At 63.7% G+C, this 21,991-nt stretch overlaps 2 protein-coding genes across 10 annotated transcripts; one reads left to right on the top strand and one right to left on the bottom strand.

Annotated features, from left to right (window-relative positions):
* The first annotated feature begins 707 nt into the window (after positions 1 to 707).
* SSBP4 (single stranded DNA binding protein 4) lies at positions 708 to 15,712 on the top strand. Of its 9 annotated transcripts, none has more exons than XM_007995801.3 (18): positions 708 to 1,018; positions 8,549 to 8,621; positions 8,951 to 9,012; positions 9,097 to 9,181; positions 12,006 to 12,095; positions 12,497 to 12,562; positions 12,791 to 12,850; positions 12,936 to 13,005; positions 13,143 to 13,213; positions 13,290 to 13,357; positions 13,694 to 13,739; positions 13,835 to 13,870; positions 13,967 to 14,021; positions 14,118 to 14,188; positions 14,280 to 14,358; positions 14,745 to 14,773; positions 14,871 to 14,978; positions 15,376 to 15,712. In XM_007995801.3, the coding sequence occupies exons 1-18, from the start codon at positions 960 to 962 to the stop codon at positions 15,403 to 15,405; spliced, it is 1,158 nt and encodes a 385-aa protein (XP_007993992.1). In that variant the 5' UTR covers positions 708 to 959; the 3' UTR covers positions 15,406 to 15,712. The 9 variants fall into 9 exon arrangements, with proteins under 9 accessions (XP_007993992.1, XP_007993993.1, XP_007993986.1 ...); XM_007995795.3 differs by having other exon boundaries at positions 857 to 1,018; positions 14,871 to 15,094; positions 15,376 to 15,578; XM_007995802.3 differs by lacking the exon at positions 12,497 to 12,562.
* Positions 15,713 to 15,959: 247 nt separating this feature from the next.
* Positions 15,960 to 19,297, bottom strand: ISYNA1 (inositol-3-phosphate synthase 1). The gene is made up of 11 exons (XM_007995805.3): positions 19,198 to 19,297; positions 18,965 to 19,093; positions 18,704 to 18,865; positions 18,077 to 18,209; positions 17,788 to 17,981; positions 17,457 to 17,606; positions 17,159 to 17,374; positions 16,884 to 17,048; positions 16,690 to 16,803; positions 16,393 to 16,610; positions 15,960 to 16,273 (listed from the first exon to the last, which is right to left on the bottom strand). Exons 2-11 carry the CDS (start codon positions 19,082 to 19,084, stop codon positions 16,066 to 16,068), a joined length of 1,680 nt encoding a protein of 559 aa, XP_007993996.1. The 5' UTR covers positions 19,085 to 19,093; positions 19,198 to 19,297; the 3' UTR covers positions 15,960 to 16,065.
* Positions 19,298 to 21,991: the final 2,694 nt, after the last annotated feature.

Raw genomic sequence — 21,991 nt, 5'->3', positions numbered from 1 at the left:
GTCCGCAGGCCCTGTGACTGTGGAGCTGGGTAGGGTGTGGTTCTCAGGAGGCCGCAATAGTGCGCCCCAAGGTGACTGTGAGTTAACGGCGTGGGCTCTGTCCACGGCTGTTGGAAGCTGTGGCATGGCCTTGCATAAGCGTGCGTCTGTGTGAGGCTGGGTGCCTGCGTGCGGTGGCCTGTGTTGTTGTTCCAGGACGGCCACTGTGAGCTGGGTGTGTGGCAGTGTATGTGTGTCGCTGGGCGGGCTGTGTGTGCGGTGGTTCCCACCCGTGCTGAGTGTGGGTAGCTCTGCAGGGTGAGACACCCAGTGTCACTGCCTGAGGCTTTATGGGGCTATCCGCAGTCGTTCCAGCAGCGGGGTATACTTTTGTTGTGTAAAGCGCTACGTTGAGTGTCGCTGCAAATGTGTGTGGCTGGGTGTACAATTTGGGTGGCTGGCTCCATTTGAGGTGAGTGAACGTGTGCGCGCGCGCGTGTGCAGCCGCGATCAGCTGTGCGTCCCTGGGTGGCCGTCCCCGATCCTGACCCGCGAGTGTGTAGCCGCGCCCCCACCCCCTGCAACGAGCACTGCGCGTGCGCGCTTGGCCCGCGGTCCTGGCGGCGGGACCCACCCGCGCGCCCGCCATCGCCCCTTTAAGAGCGGCGCCCGCGGGCGGCGGGGAGGCAGCGGGCGGGGGCGCGCGCGGCGGGAGGAGGGGAGCGCGCGTTTCCCGGAACAGCCCGCGCGGAGGAAAGGGAGGAAAAAAAAGCCACCCTGCGGCCAGGGCCGGAGCTGGAGCCGCCGCTGCCGCCGCCGCTGCAGCCGTCTGGAGCTCCCCCGCGCGGACGATGCCCGCGGTGCCCGCCCGGGGCTCGGGGCGGTGAGGCCCGGGGCGCGGGGTAGCTATGGCGACGGCGAGCGCGGCCCGCGGCGCCGCCTGACAGGTGTGGGCCCCGGCGGCGGCGGCGCGGAGCAGCATGTACGCCAAGGGGGGCAAGGGTTCGGCCGTGCCCTCCGACAGCCAGGCCCGCGAGAAGTGAGTGCGGGGCCGGGGCCGGGGGCGGGGCTCGGCGTCCGCGCTCTTCCGTGGGCTCCGGCGCGGGCGGGCACCGCGCGGGGCACGTGGGCGCGGGCGGCGGGGAGCGCGGAACCTGAGCGCGCTCGAGGGGTCGCGAGATTGGCGGGGCCGCGCGACCCCCGAGGGGCAAGAGATTGGCGGGGGGCGCGCAAGACCCCGAGGGGTCATCGGAGTTGAGGGGTGACGGGCGACCCGAGGGGCGCTAGACGGGAGTGAACGGGTGAGACCCTAGCGGCTCCAGGGGTCCCGAGATTGGCGGGGGTGCGCGAAACCCGAGGGCGCGAGATTTGAGGGGGCGCGCGAGATCCCCGAGTGGGACTCGGGGGTCGCGAGGCCTCCCCGAGACGTGGGTGCCCGAGGCTGCGGACGCACGGGGATCGAGGTCGGCGAAGTTTTCCGGGAAGAGCGAGAGTGTCGGCTCGGGGACCCCGGGCGCCTGGGGAAGACCTGGAGGGCGGCTGGAGGGGCGCGCGGCCACCTGTCTGCCCTGGCCCCAGCAGCTGTGTGGGGCCCCTGGGGAAGCCGCACGGTTCACAGTCCGGGGGCGGGTGGGGACGACGGAGCCCTTCTCTTGATACCACCGAAGAGTGCATACTGAGGGCCCCTCTTTTCTGGGCGTGGCTCCAGGCGGTGGGTACCAGGCGCTCTCAGGCTGGTAGGGGCAGGTTCCACCGTGCGGATGGAGGAAGGGTCGTGGTGGGGCTGAGGTCTCTCGGGGTGGGGAGGCAGCCGAGTGTGCTCTCCGGGTGGAGAGCATTTGAAAGGTGCTTGGAGCTGTGACCGTCCCGCAGGAAGGGCACGGGGCAGTTTGCAGTGTTGGTGAAATTGCCCAGAGGCCGGGTGTGGTGGCCCACACCTGCAATCCCAGCACTTTGGGAGGCTGAGGTGGTCGAGAGATCGAGACCATCCTGGCCAACATGGTGAAACCCTGTCTCTACTAAAAATACAAAAATTACCTGGGCGTGGGCGCCTGTAGTCCCAGCTACTGGGGAGGCTGAGGCAGAAGAATCGCTTGAACCCGGGACTCAGAGGTTATGGTGAGCCGAGATCACACCACTGCACTCCAGCCTGGCAACAGAGTCTGACTCCATCTCAAAAAAAATAAAAAAAAAAAGTGCTCAGGAGGAGGGGAGTCTTGTCATAGCTGATGGTGGACTTGCAGGATCCTTGAAGTTGAGCTGCCTGGAGTGACCCAGGGTGTGGAACTGGCCACCCAAGCAGAGAGGAGGCTGGGTCAGCAGGGAGGGGTCCCATGAGGACCCGCCTTGAGGGCCAGGCCAGGAGGGAGGACTTGAATGTCTGGGTGCTGGAGAGGAGCCCCGGACGTTGGCTGAGTTTCCCCGTCCTACCTCTTCTGCCTAGGCTGACTTGGGATACCCCACCCCTCCACAAAGATGACTGTCCCCTCTGCCCAGCCTCTGGGTCATTTTGGAGAAGAGGCTGTTCTGGCCAGAAGGTGGGAGGCAAATGGCTGCACCATCAGTCCTCCCTTGTCTGTGTGCAGTTAGGAAGATGAGCTCCGTTTCCCAGCACCCTTAAACCCAAAGACTTTTCGAAACTGGCCTCTGGCTCCTGCTCAGGTTGGAAGTAGGAGGTGTCTGCCATGGTCACTCCGGACCCCTGGTCTGTCTCCTGTGTGTCTCTAGCCAGCTGCTGGCTCTGGAGGCGACCACCCACCCAGTGGGAATCGGGATCGTTCACTGGTTCAGCATACCTGCCCTGGGTGTCCCAGGGTGTGGCAGTCGGGAAGGCAGGGTCTGGTCGGGATGGCAGGGTCAGTGGCCCTGAAGAAGCCCCTACCCCAGCAGGGAGGCAGGTATCCAGTCACCTGGAGAAAGCAAAGTAGGTGATATATAGTGAAGGGTGAGGGGATGTCAGGTGGAGGGCACAGCAAGGGCAAAGGTCCTGAGGTGGGACCAGGAAAAGGAGCTGAGGTTGGGCCCAGGTGTAGGAAGAGGCAGCCTGCAAGAGTGCCAGATGGGCCACAGTTGGTTGTGTGTGCAGAAGTGTGCTCTGGCTCCCAGGTGGAATGGGGCTTAGAGGGGTCAGGAACAGAGGCTGGGAGTCCCTGGGGATGTGGACACAGTTGTCTCAAAGACAGCTGGGGAGGCCGGGCATGGTGGCTCACGCCTATAATCATCCCAGCACTTTGGGAGGCTAAGGTGGGTGGATCACTTGACGTCAGGAGTTCGAGACCAACCTGGCCAACATGATGAAACCCAGTCTCTACTAAAAATACAAAAATTAGCCGAGCGTGGTGGCGGGTGCCTGTAATCTCAGCTACTCTGGAGGCTGAGGTGAAAGGATCACTTGAACCTGGGATGCAGAGGTTGCAGTGAGTTGAGATCGTGCCACTGCCCTCCAGCCTGGGTGACAGGGCGAGACTCCATCTCAAAAAGAAAAAAAAAAATGGTGAAAGAGAGCTGATGGCAGCCTGGACCCAAGTAAGAAGGAAGAGATTTCATAGGTTTGAGCTGGGAGTGGTAGGGTGAGGGGTTTAGCTGCATTCCTGGCCCCCTTCCCTTACTGTCCTCCCACCCCCCAACCTGCCCAGCAGAGGTGCTCTGGGGACACTGGTCTGGGGACTCAAGGCTCTCCGAAGTCCCTCAGCTGCCAGTGGGGAGGCTGCGGGGCCCATCTTTGGCCAGAACCAGCCTGCGTGCTTCCATTTCACGGAGAGGGTCTCAAGTAAGTGTTGGTTTGGAGGTGAGGTTCCGCTATGAAAGAAAGCCTGGAGAACACCAGATGGCTGCATCCCCCCATTTCACCGAAAGGGACACCAGGGCCCTGGAGAGGAAGCCACCTAATGAGAACTCAGCTTCTCTGGCACAGATGAGCTCTAAGAGGCAGCCCCAGGCCTCAGTTTCCTCATCTGAAATGTGGACGACCCGTCTTTCAGGATCTTTGCAAGGACTGGGTAGGAGCCCGTAGGTGGAGCACCTACTGGTGCAGCCACTTGGCTCTCAGGAAGTATCCACCACAGGCGAGCCACTTCCTGCTTCTGGGCCTCGGTTTCCTCCTCTGTGAAATGGGGTGAAGGGGTCACACTGCTCCAAACCTTGACTCTGCAGCACTGCATTTTTCTTCCTGCACTGAGCCTCATGCCTCCTTCCTTCTCTCTCTGGCCCCAATCCTGAGCCCCTTCTGGCTGCCCTTGGAGCCTACAGGCCTCCCCGGCTCACGCTAGGTCTCGGCCAGCTGGCTCCAGGAAGGGACCGAGCACCTGGTGGGTTGCCTGCCCTCGGGGGCTTGCAGCAGATGGTGGTGACTGCGGAGCGCGGGGGCAGCAGAGTGGGCCAAGGGAGGCTGGGGTCTGAATAGGCCACCCACAAGAAGAGGGGGGTGTGTATATCCTTCAGCACTCAAGCACTGCCAGGCAGGTTGAGAAGAGGTCCATGAATCACAGCCATGGTTGGTGTCGCCTGGCAGCCCATGGGTTTCTCCCAGGCTTGATTTTGACCCGGCACATAGATGCCGGTGGCTTGTTCATCAGCCTAGCAGGAAAGCCAGGGATGGGATTCACAACTGGACATGGTCATTTTGGCCCCTGGCTGGAAATGGCTATGGAGGGGCAGGTGTGGAGGGTAGTAAGGAGAGGCTGCCACTTTGCCAAGAAGCTGCCAAAGGCCCGGCCTTTAGGGTTGGCACAGGGGAGGGAGAATGGCAAGGGTTGGAGGGTCCCTTTGGGGACAGCAGTGAGACCTGGTGACAGATGGCGCGGTGACAGAAAGCCGTAAGTGGCAGGTGTCTCCTATCCCAGCAGCGTCTGTGTTCAGGAGGGCGCTGAGCAGGGAGCACCCATTGTGGCCATTCTTGGTAATTATGGTAACTCGCGTCATTATGGAGGTAGCTGTGGTATATTTCAGGCCACCAGGCGCTAGCTAGCACCCCATCCTGGCTCTGCTTCCCTGTGTAGCCTCATGCTCGCTCCAGGTCCAGGCGCCCCATGTCCTCCGGGTCTTGTGTTCTTTCTGCAGGGAGGGCTGCCTGCTGCTCTTCCGGGTGCCTCCCCATGTTCGTTTCTGGCCACCTGCCCGTGTGGCACAGGGAGCCCTCGTAGGCGGCAGGCCCCGAGAGGTTGTGCCGACCCAGGGCAAGTGGCCCGTAGGGGGCATGGGTGATTTGCATCCACAGCCCTTCCCTATAACTGAGCTCAGGGCCCCAACCGGTGGTGCCCCCAGACCTGGCCCCCAAAGCCGTCCTCTGGGAGGGGAGGGCTTTGTAGGTCCCAAAACTCCCTGGCCGAACAGCCAGGCTTCAAAACTTTTTACGTAAAACAATAACAACCCACAGTTCTTCCCTGGAGACTGAATCCTGTTTCAAATAAAAGGACTAATGTGGAAGGGAAATCAGCGAAGTCAGAAACTTCCTCTGGCCTCCCATCACTCCCAGGAGAAATTCCCAAATCCTCAATGTGGACAGAATAGCTGCTGACCTTCATCAGTGCTTACCCCATGGCTCGCCTGATCCTCCCGGCATCCCAGGAGGGGGTCCCCGGGCCGGTTTGTTCATTCACTGGGGTGACCCGGGGCCTAGGATGCCCAGCTCCATTGTAAGGGTGTCACAGTGAGCAGACTCCGAGCCCCCACCTTGCCTGAAGCCACATTCCATCGGGGCGAAGACAGAGACTCTCAGAGGGGGAGACGGAGCAGGGTGTAGGCTTCCATGTGACAGGGAAGCCCCTGATAGGTGACACTGGAGTCTCTGGGCGGAAGTGCCCTAGGCAGGGAAACAGTGCGCAGAGGCCCTGGGGTGGCAGGGCAGCCAGTGTGTGGGTTGGGGGGAGGCGGTGCACAGGAGGGTTTGCACAAGGAACGTGGGGGTTGGGGGAGCAGTGCCTGGAGGGGACTCTGTCGTAATCCAGGTGGGAGACGGTGGGTGGCCTGGCTCAGGTGTGCAGTGGAGGTGGGGAGAGGGGCCTGAATCAGAGAGATTTCCTTCAGTGTTTTTTTAAATGCAGTGATGTTTGGGGGCAGCTGGGTGGATCTCATGCAGGTGCACGCCTGTGCTCCTTGGATGGTATGTGTGTGTAAAGGCCAAGCTGAAGGGGTGGGGGCTCAGGGTGTCGAGGCTGGGTCAGTGGATCAGTGGATCAAGTGGACAGTAGATCAGTGGATCCCAAGTTTGGGGAAGGTCAGGCCATAGCATCCTCTGGACAGCCCCTACTTGAAGGCATCATCAAAACAGGACGGGCGGCCGCACAGGGAGAGCAGAGGAGAGGACAGAGCTGGTAGCCAACGGGGCTGGAGGCAGGAGGACAGCAGAAGAGGGCGGGGTGGGCTCTCGGGGGGCCACCTCCTGGGTTAGGTGCTCATGGGGACAGTCAGGGAATGGGAGACAAGGCAGGTAGAACCCTTGGCAGCCCCCTCTTCAGGACTCCCCCTGAGCCTCTTGGACAGCCATGCCCTGGGTGTGGGGTACTCAGAATGCAGCCTGTGCAGGATCTCCCACTGCCCCTGCCCTCCTGGGGCAGCTCACCAGCATTCCCACAACTCTGTCTTACCCCACTCTGGTGTTTCATGCCCCCATTCTGACCCCCAAGTGGCTGGGGTGGGAACTCTCTTCCGCACCTGGTGGGTGAGTTGGCATTGGGCTCCCCAGGCTGGTCAGTCTGCCCCTTGAACCTGCCCAGTCTGGCCTTGTGTGCTCCCCTTCCACTGATGGACGCAGGCCTCTCAGCCACTAGCCACAGGGAAAGGCTTAGAAGCCTCTAGATGGGCCAGGGTGCCACAGAAGTGAGCTAGATAGGCGGGCGTGCAGGCCGTGGGGCCAGGAAAGTGGAGGAAGAGCTGGTGTGGGTGACTGGAGGGGTGTGAGGTCAGGATCTAGCAGGATCTGGGCTGGGGGCACTCTCAAAGATAATGCAGGGCTGACCACTGGGCGCTGTGTGTCCTGCCCCATCCCTGCCCCTGGGGTGGCCTTCACAGCTCACATGGTACAGTGTGAGCCTGGTGCACCCCGCCCTGGGCCGCCTCCCCTCCCTGATGCCGGCCCGCTTGCCTTTCCGTAGCCTCAGCGCCTTCCAGCCTGCCACAGAGCTCACCTCTCTTGACAGGTATTGCCTGTCTCTGTCTCTCCCCTCAAGAACGTGGCCTCCAGGACGGGCTGGGGGTGTGCATTGCTCAAAAGGCACTTCATGGATGCTGGAGGAACTAATGAAGAAGTGAATGAATGAAGGAGGGGAGGCAGGATAAGATCTGGGGCAAGGGCAGTGCCTTTGAAGACCAGGTGGGGGCAGGAAGTCCTCACGTTCTCTAGGGGCCGGGGCAGGAACCAGAGGGTTGGAAGTCTGAAAGGGACCTGGGGGACATGATAGGTGGTGGGTGCTGGGATTGGAGCAGCCTGACTGAGAGGGAGCAGAGTGTGAGTCAAAGGAAGGTTATTTTAGGATGGGGCCGGCAGCCAGAGAGGGCGGCGCAGCTGAGCCGGAGGCGGCTGGAAGGGCCCCCAGGCCTGCCTGCTTCTCGCCTCTAGGGCTCAGCCTCAGGCTGGCCCTCTGGTACCCTGTCTTGAATCCAAGAGTCCCCCAACCCCCAGCAGACCCTCGTGGGTCCCTAGCTGGGCACTACCAGAGCTCTGAGAGGGGGCGGCTCATTCCAGGGAGGTCCAGAAGGGCTGGTGCCACAGGACTGGGCACCCCTTTGGATGAGGGCTTTGTCCTCTGCTGTCTGGTGTGGTAGCTGAACTGGAGTGGGGTGGACAGTCCGGCCTCTCCCTGACCTGCAGAGGGCCGTGCTGGAGCCACCTGGCTGGGCGAGGGTGGCCCAGGTCCAAGCTCTTGGGGTACGCAATGGTTGAGAGGGTGAGTCCAGGGGTCCCTGGCGGGCTGGGGACTTGTGCAGAGCCCTGTGGGTGTTTGGGTAGGGCAGCACCACTGCAGACGTGGCACTGCGGGCCCTACCTCCCCTGGCCCCCCACCTCCATTCCCCAGACACTGCCCCAGGGTCAGCACTGCCCTGACTGGGGACAGTCTGCAGGAAGGGTTGAGGCCACCACAGTGGATGGGCAGCGACCCTAAGGAAGAGATGGGGTCCAGGGAATGGGGGGGATGTCGGGGGGAGGGCCCCTTCCCTCCTTCCGTCCTGGGCCAGGAAGGCTGGGGATGAGTTTGGGTGTGGGCCCTGAGCACACTACATGGCCCAGGGTGCCCACTGGTCATACCCACCCCGCACATACTCAGGAATGACACTCCTCTGTGGAGAAGTCCTCCCCAGCACGGAGGCCTCTCTGAAGTCACAGTGTTGGCAGGACAGGGCAAGGGCTTGGTCCTCGAGGGAGCACAGAACACAGCCAAATTCGGCCCGGAATTGGGGGTCAGGGATTCCTGGGAGGGGCCTGCAGGACATGGATAGATAACTATGAGCTGTCCCTGCTGAGCAGCTGGTTGGGAGGCCACCTTTCCACCCGCCCTCCTGAGAGGTGGAAGGGCTTTGGGGCGGGCCTTTGCCTTGGAGAGCCTGAGCCCCCTGGACCACCTCGCCCCCACAGGTTGGCACTATACGTCTATGAGTACCTGCTGCACATCGGTGCTCAGAAGTCAGCCCAGACCTTCCTGTCTGAGGTAAGCCGCTGCCTCCAGCCTGGCCCTCCCTCCCCACCCACACCCCAGGGGCCTCCTCCATTTCCACTGGGGATCCAGGGGATGGGCCCACGTTGCCACTCTGATGGCCCTGGGAACTGAGGATTTGGCAGGGTCTGGGCCCGGGCTAGCATCCAGGCGTCTGGTCCACATGCCCAGCTGGGACCTGCCACACATCCTGGGGCCCTCTGCCCACCCAGTTATCCTTCCCTCCCCACTCCATCCCTGCCCAGATGTTCTCTGGGCACCCTGCTTCGTGGTGGCGCAAAGTCAGGTAGGGCCACCCCCTCACCACCTTCCTTTCCCTGCAGATCCGATGGGAGAAGAACATCACGCTGGGGGAGCCCCCCGGGTTCCTGCACTCCTGGTGGTGGTGCGTGCTGGGCTGCTGTGGGTGGGCTGTGGAAGGGGGTTGAGGGGGTCACGTGGAGCAACCGTCTACCCCTGCCGCCCACAGCGTGTTCTGGGATCTGTACTGTGCAGCGCCTGACCGGAGAGAGGCCTGCGAGCACTCCGGCGAGGCCAAGGCCTTCCAGGACTATGTGAGTCCCAGCCCCAGGGACTCGGGGACTCCAGGGTGGGAGGTCTGCTGGGCCGGTGGCTGGGGAGGTGGGGTGGGGGCTGCACAGCTAGAGGAGGGCTGGGAATGGTGGTAGTTTGGGGTTGACAGGAAGAGCTGCAGCTGCCACTCAGACTCTTGGCCACTTCTGGGGGTCCCTCCACCCTCCCCTTGGTCCAGGGTCATTCACAGAGTAAGGGAAAGCTCTTTTCACTGCACCACGCTTCTGAGGGTCCCCACAGCCCTCCCACCCTCCTCGGGGTACTGGCTGGGTGCCATTTCCCCGCCCCTCCTGTGAGCCTGCCTAGAGATGGGGGAAGCTCACTGCCTTCCTCCTCCTTTGCCGTGTGTGTGCGTTGGGGGTCACTGCTGCTCCTCTGAGCGGGGAGCCCCAGTGGGGGTGCCTGATGGGCCAGGCACTAGGACAGTTTCTGACCTTCCCGGGTACTTGGAGCTGCCCACTTCTTCTCTGCTGTCATTTTCCTTCTGGGTTAGAAAAGGTCAGAGGCCTGCCTGGAGTAGAGGCTATGCCTGGCTAACACCAGGGGATGGCGGCCTCCTGTTGTCATGGGGCAGCAGATGGCAGCCCTTCCCTTCATCCTGTGCGCTGGGCCACCTGGCCCCCTCTGTTGGCTCTGCCGGTGGGCGGCTGGGGGGCGCCAGTCCCGCCCACTCCCTGCCCCCTGCGCGCCAGAGGGCAGGCCTCAGGGAGGCAGAGGCGGCCTGAGGGGTGGGGCGCCCATGTCTCTGAAGATGCCTCCAGCACACTGCATGGGAGCTGGGCATGCTGAAGCCCTTCTGGCGTCACTGCTGTTCACCCCCATGGTGTCCCACTGGTCGTGTGTGGTCCCCTTGTCCTAGTCCCGCTAGGTCTGGGGCCCCGGGGGTGTCTGGAGCTGTGGACTTGGGCGACTCTGTCCCCATTCCTGCCGTCTGGGTCTAGCATCCTCTCTGGGCGCCCCCGCCGGGCCAGGAGGGCGGAGCTGGCGAGTCGGCGAGAACGCGCTTCCCAGGCGCGCAGCGGTTACCATGGCAGCGCCGGCGCGGAGTGTAGACCGCAGGGCCCAGGGCGGAGGCCGCCCAAGCCCTGGGGTGACCGAATCCCCGTGGGGACTCGTCATGCCGTGCCGTCGCCTCCGTTGCTCTCACTCTCACTGGGGGCACCCTGCCTGCCGAACCCGCACAGAGGTGGCCCCTTCCTCTCGTGCCTTTCTCCCGCCCTCTGAGTGGAGTGCTCTGTCCGCCCCTCCCCGGCTCCAGGCCGACCTTGGCGTCTCCAGGAAACGCCGGAGCGCCCAGCCCATCGCCATGGCAACGCGTGCCGGGCCGGCTGCTCTTCAGGGATGATTGACGTAGGGGGTCCGGCCCGGGCCAACCGCCAGGGAGGGCGCGCCGCCCGGGATTAACTCCTCGGAGCCTAGAGTTGGGAAGCTGCGGGGCGCAGGGGGCCGGGGAGAGGCTGCGGTGGAGCCTCTGCGACCAGGAAACGCTCAGGCACCCGCTGTGGCCCGAGAGAACCCCCTCCCTGTGGGGTGGACAGACACAGGGCTCAGAGGTGCCCCCTGTCCACCCTCCGGGAGTGGACCGGAGGGGCCGCCTGGGAGCGCAGCTGCTCCAGGCCATTGTGTTTGCGGGAGGGGATGGGGTGGGGGCCCAGAGGGGACCTGGCAGTTTGTAACTGAGAAAGTGGCACAGGAGTGGGGCCCTAGGGCACGAGGGCTTTCGAAGGATTTGTTCTGGGCCTTGGGAGTGCTCTCCGTCATGGTGAGCTTAGGGGGCTCCTTCCTCTACCCCCTCCCCCAGCTTAGGACGCTGGCGGGAGGCTTGAGGCTAACCTCAGAGAAGAGGCCAGCCCGCAGCCCTACATGGGGAGGGAGGATTTCTGCTGGGGCCCTGCTCTAGGCAGGGGACCCCTCTCAGCAGTCCCTGAGGACAGGAAACGCAGTGTGACTGCAGGCAGAGTGCTCAACTTCTCTGAGCCCAAGTGGCATCAGTTAATGCCACAAACACCTGAGCGTCCCGATGTGCTGGCTTGGGCCAACCCCAGAGAGAGCCCCTCCCCTTGTTTTTGGGGGTTGGGGTTTGGCCTGGACCATACAGACAGAGGCCGGGAGAGAAGTTCTCCCCTGCCTGTCCCCAGAGGTGTCCCTTTGCCCTCATAGACCGGGCCGCCCTCCCCACCTCACATCCCCCTTCCCACCTTCCCCCTGCCAGACCCTATAGGCCCCATAGCAGACAGGTCTAGAACTTGGTCCCCGACCAGGCCTGGGCTGCCACCAGAATTTCTGGCAGATACAGGAAGCCCCCTCTAGCACCGTGTCTTCTCCCCTTCTCCATCTGAGAGAGGCTGAGGGAAGGGAACCCCACCCCAGAATCCTGCTTTTCCCCCTCCCTCCTGGACGATGGGCAGGGTGGGGTGGGGCAGGGGTCCACAGCTGCTCTAAGGTAGAGCCTTCAGAGAGGCTCTTGAAACTGCCGGTGTATTTGTGTGTATGTTTATTTGGGGTGTCCTGGGTAGAGCTGGGGACCCAGCTGAGCTGTCCTGCCAGCCAGGACGATGCAGGGCCCGTTGGGATGGGTCTGGAGTCGGGAGCAGGTCTGTGTGAGATGAGGGCAGCACTGGATCCTGGGTCCTACAGGGTCTTCAGACCCACAGATCCTCAGGCGACAACCCCAGTGTGCTCACTGAACAATGCCAGCTGGCTGTCCCGTGGGGCCAGCCACCTGCAGAGAGGAGGGGGCACACCCCAGGTAGGAAGTGTCCAAGTGCCCTGACCTGGCCCTCTCGGTTTCCCGCACCCCTACAGAGCGCTGCAGCTGCCCCCAGCCCTGTGATGGGGAGTATGGCCCCAGGTGACGCAATGGCCGCAGGCCCCATGGCAGCTGGCTTCTTCCAGGTATGGCCCAGACTGGAGTCCCCTGGCCCCCAACTCTGGGTGAACATGCGTCTGAGGATGAGAGTCCCACGTGGGCAGAGGTCATGAGGCCAGCAGGCTGGAGATGGGTGGGAGGGTCCTCTGTGTCGCAGGTGTGCCCAGGTGGGCCTTTCAGGGGCCATCGAGGGAGGGCCCGAGTGCAGTGGAGGGTGGGTGTCTGCACGCTTGGCCTGTACATGCGTGTGCACAGGGTGCACAGGGTCCTGGTGACCACTGGAGCCTGAGTCCTGCCCTCAAGCCTTCCCACAGGGTCCCTGTCCCATAGGCTGGCCCACCCCTCTGCCTCCATGGAGCCCCTCCCCTCCTCAGCCAAACCCAGTAGGACCTCATTCCCCCCAACCCACCTGGTTCTGTCCTCCTAGGGCCCCTCGGGCTCCCAGCCATCCCCCCACAACCCCAACGCCCCCATGATGGGGCCTCCCGGTCAGGTAAGGAGCTGTGGTGCCTGCCCCTAACACACACACATCCCCTCCCCCAGTGCCACCCTTTCCTGCCCCCAAGCCATGATGTCCTGGCCGGCTGGCACCGCCAGGCTTTGCTGACTGGTCTGGAGGAGGGGGCTCCCCAGGTCGGGGGTCCCCCAGCATAGCAGGAATGTGGTAGCTTTGGGAGCCAGAGGGTCGGGGGAGGTGCTGATCCCCGCCCACCTCTTCCAGCCCTTCATGTCACCGCGCTTCCCAGGGGGCCCCCGGCCCGCCCTGCGGATGCCGAGTCAGGTGAGAAAGGGATGATGGGAGGGGGGCAGGAGCTGGGCCGGGGAGAGAGCACCCCACACTCAGTGCCGCCGTACCCCCTCTGCAGCCTCCCGCAGGCCTCCCCGGTTCCCAGCCCCTCCTCCCTGGCGCCATGGAGCCCTCCCCAAGAGCCCAGGGTGAGTAGGGAAGCTCCACCCCCCATCCCCCCATCAATCAGAATTCCAGCTCTCAGAGCCCTGACCTTGCTGCCTCCCTGCTGTCCACACTGGGGAATGGTCCAGGTCCAAGTCCCCTTCCTTCTGCCCCACCCCAGGGCATCCGAGCATGGGCGGCCCAATGCAGAGGGTGACGCCTCCTCGGGGCATGGCCAGCGTGGGGCCCCAGGTAAGAGTGGAGCCCTGGTGGGTGGGGCTTTCGGGCTGTCCCCGGTCTGCCCCTCACAGCCCCTTTGCCTCTGCAGAGCTATGGAGGTGGCATGCGGCCCCCACCCAACTCCCTTACTGGCCCAGGCCTGCCTGCCATGAACATGTAAGACCCTCGGGGACCCCCGGAGTGTGCAGTTCACAGGCCACCACTAGCTTCATGGCTGGGTCAGCTGGGGCAGGCTCTGAATCCTCAGGACAGTCTTGGATATTGTTTATTTCATGGCCACTGAGGGGAGACAGGCCTGAAGTAGCAGTTAGTCCCCTGGGGCCAGTGATGGGTTGAGATTGGAACCTGGCCGCTCGCGGTGGCCACTTTTCCAGCAACATCTGCTCTGTGGCCTGTCTGGGGACACAGTGGAGCAGGATGTGGGGGGTGCGTGGTGGGGGCTGTGATCCACATGGACTAGCCCTGGAGTCTGTCACCCACCGTCTCTTCCAGGGGCCCAGGAGTTCGTGGCCCGTGGGCCAGCCCCAGTGGAAACTCGGTGAGCCTAAGGCTGGGTGGGCAGGCCTGGGGTGGGGTGGGAGGGGCACTGGGCAAGCCGCCTGGCTGACTGCTCACAGCTGCCCCTGTCCCCAGATCCCCTACTCCTCCTCATCCCCCGGCAGCTACACGGTACGTCTGAGCAAGGCTGGGCCACCCCTGGGCAGGGGCTGTGGGATGGCAGATGAGGGGCCATTTCTCACGGTTCCTGTCTCCTTCTGTGTGCAGGGACCCCCAGGAGGAGGTGGGCCCCCTGGAACACCCATCATGCCTAGCCCTGGAGGTATGACCTAGGCAGAGGCGGGGTGTGCTAGGGTGGGTATGGTTGGGGGAAACCCCGTCACACCTGGCACCGTTCCTGTCCCCTGATCTCCCCCAGATTCCACTAACTCCAGCGAAAACATGTATACTATCATGAACCCCATCGGGCCGGGCGCCGGCAGGGCTAATGTGAGTGGGGGCTTGCGGGGGTGCTTCTCGAGGTGGTGACCCCACTGAGGGAATGGGTGGCCAGAGACCCACGCTGTCCTCATGCCTGCAGTTCCCGCTCGGCCCTGGCCCGGAGGGCCCCATGGCCGCCATGAGCGCGATGGAGCCTCACCATGTGAACGGATCCCTGGGTGAGTGGGCGTCCCTGCTCCTGCCCACGCTGCCTTCCTGCCTTCCGGGCCCGTGCGCTCCCTGGCTGCCTCCCCTCACCAGTCAGCCCGCCTGTCAGGTGGAGGCGTCTAGTGGCGCCCTGAGCCCCCGGGGGACCACTCAGTGACAGGGGCTGCCCCCACCTGGAGCGGGATCCAGCGACCAAACCAGGGGATGCACTGACCGCCCCTCCCCCCCAGGCCCAACCCTCCACCTGGCCTCAGTCCCGGGGTTCCTGGCGGGCTGGGCAGGGTGGGGGCGCGGCAGCGGAGGAAGCTCGCGAGGGTCTTCGGCCCCTGGAGGCCGGGGGGCCTGGCGTCCTGGCGTCAGCACGTCTGAGCCGGTGCCCGTGTCTGTCGGTCCGCAGGCTCGGGCGACATGGACGGGTTGCCGAAGGTAAGGGGGCCGCGCTCCTTCGGAGGGGGGGGACCCGGGAAGGGGTGGGAGCGGGGGGCGGGGCAGGGAGTTCCGCGCTGACCGCGGCCACCCCCAGAGCTCTCCCGGCGCCGTGGCCGGCCTGAGCAACGCCCCGGGCACCCCGCGGGACGACGGCGAGATGGCGGCCGCCGGGACCTTCCTGCACCCGTTCCCGAGCGAAAGCGTAAGCGACTGCGTCGACTCCCCCCCCGCGGCGGCGTCGGGCCGGAGGGGCCTGGCGGGCAGGCCCCGGCGGGGCGGCCGGGGGGCCAGAGCAAGACCGTGACCGCGGCGGGCCAGGTGGGGGGGCGGCCGCGGCATACTTCCCCTCTCCCCAACCTCTCCTCACACCCCACCACCTCCCACTCCTGTTTCACCGTCCCGATGCCATCCGCCCCCACCCCGGGACCCGCGCCCCAGGGCGGCCTCCCCACGCATCGCCCCTCCCCCGTTCCCTCCTATCCCCAACCGTCTGCCCAGGACCCAGCCCTGCCCTGTCCCCCATTGTCCCTGGGGGCGGGTCTCAGCCTCTTCCGAAGCTAAACTCGGCCCCTGCGCGCTGCCCCCTCCTCTCTCCGCAGTACTCGCCAGGGATGACCATGAGCGTGTGATGGGGCGGCAGCCCCGGGCCTCTGCGGGCCTAGGCTTCTGCCCAGCACCCCTGCTCAGGGCGAGGGGCTGAGGTCACACCTCGGGCACCTGGACTCCTGGCCAATCAAGGCTTGCCCGGCTGGGAGGCCCCACAAGAAAGACTTATCATTTTATTAAAAACGCAAGGACCTCAGAGACGTTCTTTTCTGTATGGACCCTTCCTGCCATTTGTATTTTGTCCCAGAGGGCTCTTTGGGGGGCCCCTCTCCCCAGGACGTCAGGGGGTGGGGCCCATCAATAAATGGAAGCTGGTTTTGGTTTTTGGTAGCTTGTCTCAGATTCCCTTTTTGGCCTTCGGCCACCACACCCTCCACCCTGTGGTCTGATGTTCCCCCACGCCCCCATCTAGCCCCACCTTTGAGAACTGGGGGCAGAGCAAGGCTCCAGGTTCTGGGCTCTCCCTGGGAGTTGGGGTGATGACCATGGGCAGAGGGAGTGGGACTGAAGCTGGGCGCTCAGAGTCAAAGTAGAGGGAGGCAGTCAGGTCACAGGCCCCAAGAACCCTGGGTGGAAGGAGGGCTAAGAGTGGCAGCGCCTTTATTGTCTTTGTGGGGGCCTAGCAAGGTGGGGTCTTGGGGGGCAGCAGGGAGGAACAGCTGGGAAGCTGTGTGACCAGGGCCTCAGGTGGTGGGCATCTGGGGTTCCTCCACTTGCGGATGCCCATTGGCATCACCAGTGCAGCCGTTGGTGGCAGCGGGTACCGGTCCTTTCTTGTTCAACACAGGGCAGGCAGCAGCCACGGGTCCGACTCGCTTGAGGACGGGCCCTGGGCGCTCCATCTTATGCTCCAGTAGCATGTGGTTCTGTGGCGGGAGCCCCACGCAGGCCCTGGAGAGGCCGTACAGCTTAGCAGAGCCAGACACCGCCTATAGCCCCCCAAGCCCTGTGCATAGCTTAGCCAGGGGGTATCTGGGCCCTGAATGGGGAACCTGGAGGCTGGGGCACACCTGAGGATGTTCTCGATGCAGCTGCGCTGGCGGAAAAGCGCATTGACCACCGGGCTGCCCGGTGGCACCAGTGGCGCCTTGAAGAGGAAGCTGAGCAGGGATAGCACGGGGTGGAAGGTCTGCGGCTCGGGGTCGGCGTCAGTGCAGAAACTCACACGCTGGCACAGTTCGGTCAGCAGTGCGAGGTCCAGCATGATGGGTGCGGCCAGCAGCGAGTCCTGCGGGACGGGTGGGTCAGGAGGTGGGGGTGGTGGCCAAGCCCCGCCTCCCACAGCAGCCCCTGAAGCCGAACTGCACCTCGCATGTGTTGTGCAACACCAGTGTGTTGGTTCCGCCCAGCATCAGCTCCGAGGTATACTCATCCAGCGCGCGCTTGCTGTCACCCACGTATGGCACATACTTGATGACCACCTGGAGTGCAGCAGGAGTTTGCCCGGGTTCCCACCACCCCTCGCCGGGCAACCCAGCGCCCGTGCCCGCGCCCCACGCACGCAGTGGTCAGGCTCCTCGCCGGGCGCATAGAGCACTGGGTTGCTCTGCACCATGTCGTCCACCACGTTGCTTTTGGACACCTCCTTAGAGCGGAACTGCAATGGCGCCGACAGGTTCTCCCCATCGTTGTTGCCCAGGTGGTTGTAACTCACGATGGACATGGTCTGTAGGTACAAGGGACGCCCCAGCAGCTGCAGGCCCTGTGGCCCTACAAGCCAGGTGCTCGCGGCCCAGGCCCCCTTCCTGCACTCCGCAGCCCCCTAGGCCCACGCACCTTGAGGCCGGAGCCAATGAGGAAGTCCACGAGCACGGACTTGACTTTGGTCTGGCCTGACTTGAAGTCATCTCCGCCCACAAAAACCCGGCGCTGCCATGCGAGCTCAAGGGCTCCGGGCACCAGGGTGTTCTGCGGGGACCCATTGAGGAAGGCACAGCCCTCTAGGATGCTGGCCACGGCGAAGAGTGTGGAGGGCGACACCTCCAGACCAAGCTGTGGGCAAGGTGGGCAGTCAGCACAGAGCTGTGTTTGGGACTGGCCCTGCCTGACCCACTCCACCCGGGCGTGCGCCCACCTCAATGGTGTGTAGTAGGTTCTCGGCTGTGTCGTTGAGGCCTGGAATCACCTCACAGAAGCGCTCCGTGTTCGCCGTCCACAGCACGATGATTTTGTCCAGCCCCGCGCTAGACCGGAAGTCTCGGATGTCCCTGCGGATCTGCTCCAACTGTGGGGAGGATGAAGAGGGTGTGGGGAGGATGGAGCGGGTGTATATGCTCTCAGACTCAGAGGCCTGGGTCACTCAGTTCCCCAGGTGTCAAATGGGGCCTGGACTCACGGGGTGGGGCAAAAAGGGGGAACCAAGTGGACAGGTGGCAGGGAGCAAGGGATGCAGGATGGGACAGCACCTGCTGCGCGCGCGAGCCCGGGATGAGGTTGTCCGCGCGCGCGCTCTGGTTGGCCGCGATGAACTCGGGTATGTAAACAGAAGGCCGGGGCCGCAGGGCCTCCATGTGCGGCCACAGTTGCTCCTGCAGCCCCCAATCCAGCACCTTCGCGCGCCGCATCGCCTCAGCCAGGTTCAGCGACGAGATGTCCCAGCCTGGGGGGATCCTCACACTCGGCCCTGCCCGGATCCTGGGCCCCTCCAGACCCAATCTCCCATCCCTCCCCACCCCGGCCCAGGGCTCCGCCCACCATCGAACACGAGGTCGTTGGGCGCCACCATGGGCAGCAGCGCGCTGAAGGGCACGAACACCTCCTGGCCCTCGGCGTCCAGGCCCAGGCTCACGGTGCCTGCCTGAGTCAGCGAGCCGTAGTAGTTGGCCTCCTTGGGGGGGCAGCAGACACGGAGAGGTGACGGGGGGGCGTGGCGAAGGGGCCGCGACCCGGCCTGGGCCCCGCCTAGACTCTCAAGCCCCGCCCCACTTTCGGGCGTTTTTCAGTTCCGGGCTCCCAGCCAGGACGGAAGCCGCTGCCCCCAGGCCCCTCCCCGAGACCTCCCGCACCTTAAGCTCCGCCCCTGTAAGACTCCCAAGGAGCCCCCGCTACCTCGCGAAACCCCTCCCCGGGGTCCGCCTGCAGCCAGGCCCCGCCCCCTGCAAGCCCTCCCGCCGCACAGAGCCTCGCCCCCTGCAGGTCTCTAGCCCACTGCAGGCCTCCAGCCCCGGGAAGGTCTCTCGACCCTGCAGCCCCCCCGCCCCGCAGAACCCCGCCCCCTAGAGTCCCCCGGTCCCGCAGAGCCCCGCCCCCTGCAGACTCCCGCCCCCGCCCGCAAGGACTCCCACCAAGCCTTCCAGCCCACCACGCCCCTCCCGCCCCCACCTTGCGGCCGCTGCGCGTGGGCCAGGACAGACGCAGCCGGTTGGCCAGCACCGCGGCAGTGAGTGTGGAGCCGTTGTTCCCGCCCCAGCCGACAAGCATGACCCCAAGCCGGGGCACCTGCCGGGCGGTCCGGAAGGTGAAGCGCGTGGACGTGGGGTGCACCTGAAGACAGGCCGCGCAGTGAACCCCGGGTCCCATGCCCTTCTCCCCGCGCCGCCCCGCTCTCCCTAGCATGCCCCCTTCCCCAGCCCCCTGGTCTACCTTGAGGACGCCGCCCTCCCGGCTGACGCGCGTCGTCCGGTACTCGTATTGCGCCTCGATGGCCTCGGGGCCGTAGACCACGTCCGGGCTCTCGACGAAGAACTGGGCGGCGGCCTCCATCGTGGCGGGCTGGAGTCCAGGGGTGAGCAGGGGGGTCAGCGGGGACTCTAAGTGGCCGGGCCAAGCCAGCCTGGGTCCCCAGGGAGGCCATCCCCGCCCCGAACCGCACTCACCGGCGCAGAGTCGACTCAGGCAGCGGTGGCTAACAGCGCGGGCTCTCGGGCGCGCGACCTCCGGAGAAAAGCGCTGCGGCCCCGCCCCCGCCCCGCCCCCTTCCCCGCCTCTCCCGCGTTGGGGGGGAGGGGCCCAATGTCTGGAGACCCGGTTCGAGGCCCGACAACTCAGAGCCATCGTGGCCATCGGGTCCTCGTCTGGCAGAAGTGGCCGGGCGTCCACGAGCGCGGCGCGTATAGGTTCACCTCGCTCGCTCCGCAGCCCCCAGGGGCGCATGGCTGCCTATTCCCCCTATACAAGAGGACAATGAGGCACGAGCCCAGCCATAAGCCATGGAGTGGAGCTGGGCAGGGAAGCTGGACCTCTGGGGGTGGGGTAGGAGTTCTGGGTCAGAGACACTGCAGGGGAAACAGGCAGAGGACCAGAACTCCAAAGCCAGAATCTCCTCGGAGCCACGCTGCCACCTACTCCCCCTCCGTGGGCAGCAGCACCTACCAGGCAGTCCCATCCCCTGGCTCCCCATGTCCGCTCCCATCCATCTCAGAGGGGACAAAGTTACTGTGTCCCCACGGGGCTCACAAGCATGGGGCCTGTTTGGCCTGTTTCCCCACCTGCAGCAGGGCTTGGCAGGGGTGGACCCGAGGGGGAGGTTGTTCGCTGGGAAGGGGAGGGGACACACAGGCGGGCAGGGCCCAGGCAGGGGAGGAATGAGGCCTGCACAGCAGGGCGCCCCCCTCATGCGCGCTGATAAGAGAGCGTGGGAACCCAGCGGGCAGGCCGGGGCAGCTCCCCCAGGAACTTTCCAAAACAAGCGCCTGGAGGCCGGAAAGTTTCCACCACTGGAACTGGCCCAAAAGGTGGATAGTTGGGAACGTTTGCAAGAGACAGGGCCTGACCTTGGAGGATGAGGGCTTAAGACTCTGGGTCCAGGCCTCACCCTGAAGGGGCCCCAGTCTGAGGGAGTTGGAAGTGGACTGGGATATCCCTGTCCCCAGTGGGTGAGAACTCACAGGCAGGGCCCCTGCAAGACAGGCTCCCCAGATGAGGGGGCTGCTGGCAAGGGTTTTGAGATGTGAAGAGGAGTTCACTGAAAGAAGACTACAAGCTAAGTCACCTGAGCCACCCAGGCAGGGCAGATGAAAAATTGGCTACGTGGGAGGCAGTTTGGGGTCTTGGGCAGACGCTGAGGGCTGGGATAGGGAGTGTGAAAGAGTATTTGGTTGTTCCTGGTTCTTGGTTAGACATTGAGCTCAATCACCAGTGGCCAATGATTTAATCAATCACATATATGCAAATGAGATGGGGCTCACAAAACAGAACCTCCCCCCGCCACCCCTGCCACCCTCAAGGCCTTGGCCCTGAGCAGGGCATCGGAAAACTCAGAATCGAGTCTTTCTGACCTTCTCCTGCCCTCCTACCTCTAGCCCCTTTCTCCTCTGGAAACCATAGAAACCAGAATTCCTCCTCCCCAAGGCAGGTCAGAGAAACTGGAGCCCTTCTCCCGTAAAAAAAAAGAAAAAAAAGCCACAAAGCCGGCAAAGGTCACTCTCTGCCTGCTCCCTTGAAGACCGTCATTCCAGGAGGGTCCTGCCCATACCCTGGAGGAAGGAATGCTACCCAGAACCCAGGAAGTCTGGGCAGGCTGGCCCCTCTCCCCCACCCAGTCTGCTCCCTTTAAGATCTACAAAGTGTTTCCTCACACTGATACACATTCTTCATAGAACCTAAGCCGAAAAATAGGCAGTTGGCCAGGCATGGTGGCTCATGCCTGTAATCCTAGCACTTTGGGAGGCCAAAGAGGGCGGATCACTTGAGCCCAGGAGTTTGAGACCAGCCTGGGCAACACGGGGAAACACCATCTCAATACAAACAACAAAAAAAAGTAGCCTGGCTTGGCGCATGCCTGTAGTCCCAGCTGTGTGGGAGGCTGAGGTGGGAGGATCACCTGAGCTCAGGAGGTGTGGGCTGCAGTGAGCCGTGATTGTACCACTGCACTCCAGCCTGGTCAACAGAGTAAGACCCTGTCTCAAAATAATAATAATAAATAATAATAATAATGGGGTTTAGGGGAAAATATGGAGGCGCTGGGAGGGTGGCACGCCTGGAAAAGGCATGGAAGCTTCATGGCCCACCCCATACCTTGCCCTGTGCGCCTCCTCCATTTGTGAGCATTTTCTGGAGTTCTGTGAGCTGTTCTAGCAAATTATCAAACCTGAAGTGGGGGTGGTGGGAACTCCCAATTTATTAGCCTGCTTGCCAGAAGTATGGGTGGCATCTGACATGGGTGCAGCCCTGTGGGACTGACCCCCATAACTTGTGAAGTCCGATACCATTTCTGGGAATGGAACTGTTGGACATCCTGTAGGTATCAGAGGATCAGAGAATCGGGGAATCTTGTGCCTCGAGGAAACAGGCAATTCAGGAACCTGTGTAGTTGAGAGACATGAGGAAGGAAGGTCCCAAGACCCAGCCCCGGGGAGCCCCTGTGTTCACAGGGCCACCTGTCGGGGGTGCCGGAGGATGGGAGCTGGCATGGGGCAGCTGGAGGGATTCGGTGTAGAGGCTGGGCTGCTTCCACTCCCAGCAGTTGACAAGCTGAGGGAGGGGATTTGGCCCCTCCAGTCAGGCCTGGGTGTGCTGAAGTGGGTGGTGAGATGCACTGCCATCCCCCAGCAAACTGGGCTCCCTGAAGGCAGGGATGAGGGTCTCTCAGTCACTGCTGTGTTGCAGAGCCCAGGTGGAGCTTGGTACAGGAGGGGGCTGCAGGAACAGGGGTGCCAGTGGAAAGAGGAC

The sequence above is a fragment of the Chlorocebus sabaeus genome, chromosome 6 (assembly GCF_047675955.1).
Source record: "Chlorocebus sabaeus isolate Y175 chromosome 6, mChlSab1.0.hap1, whole genome shotgun sequence".
Lineage (NCBI taxonomy): Eukaryota > Metazoa > Chordata > Mammalia > Primates > Cercopithecidae > Chlorocebus > Chlorocebus sabaeus.
Note: the sequence above shows the minus strand (reverse complement) of the source record. Positions and strands in the feature narration are given on the sequence as shown.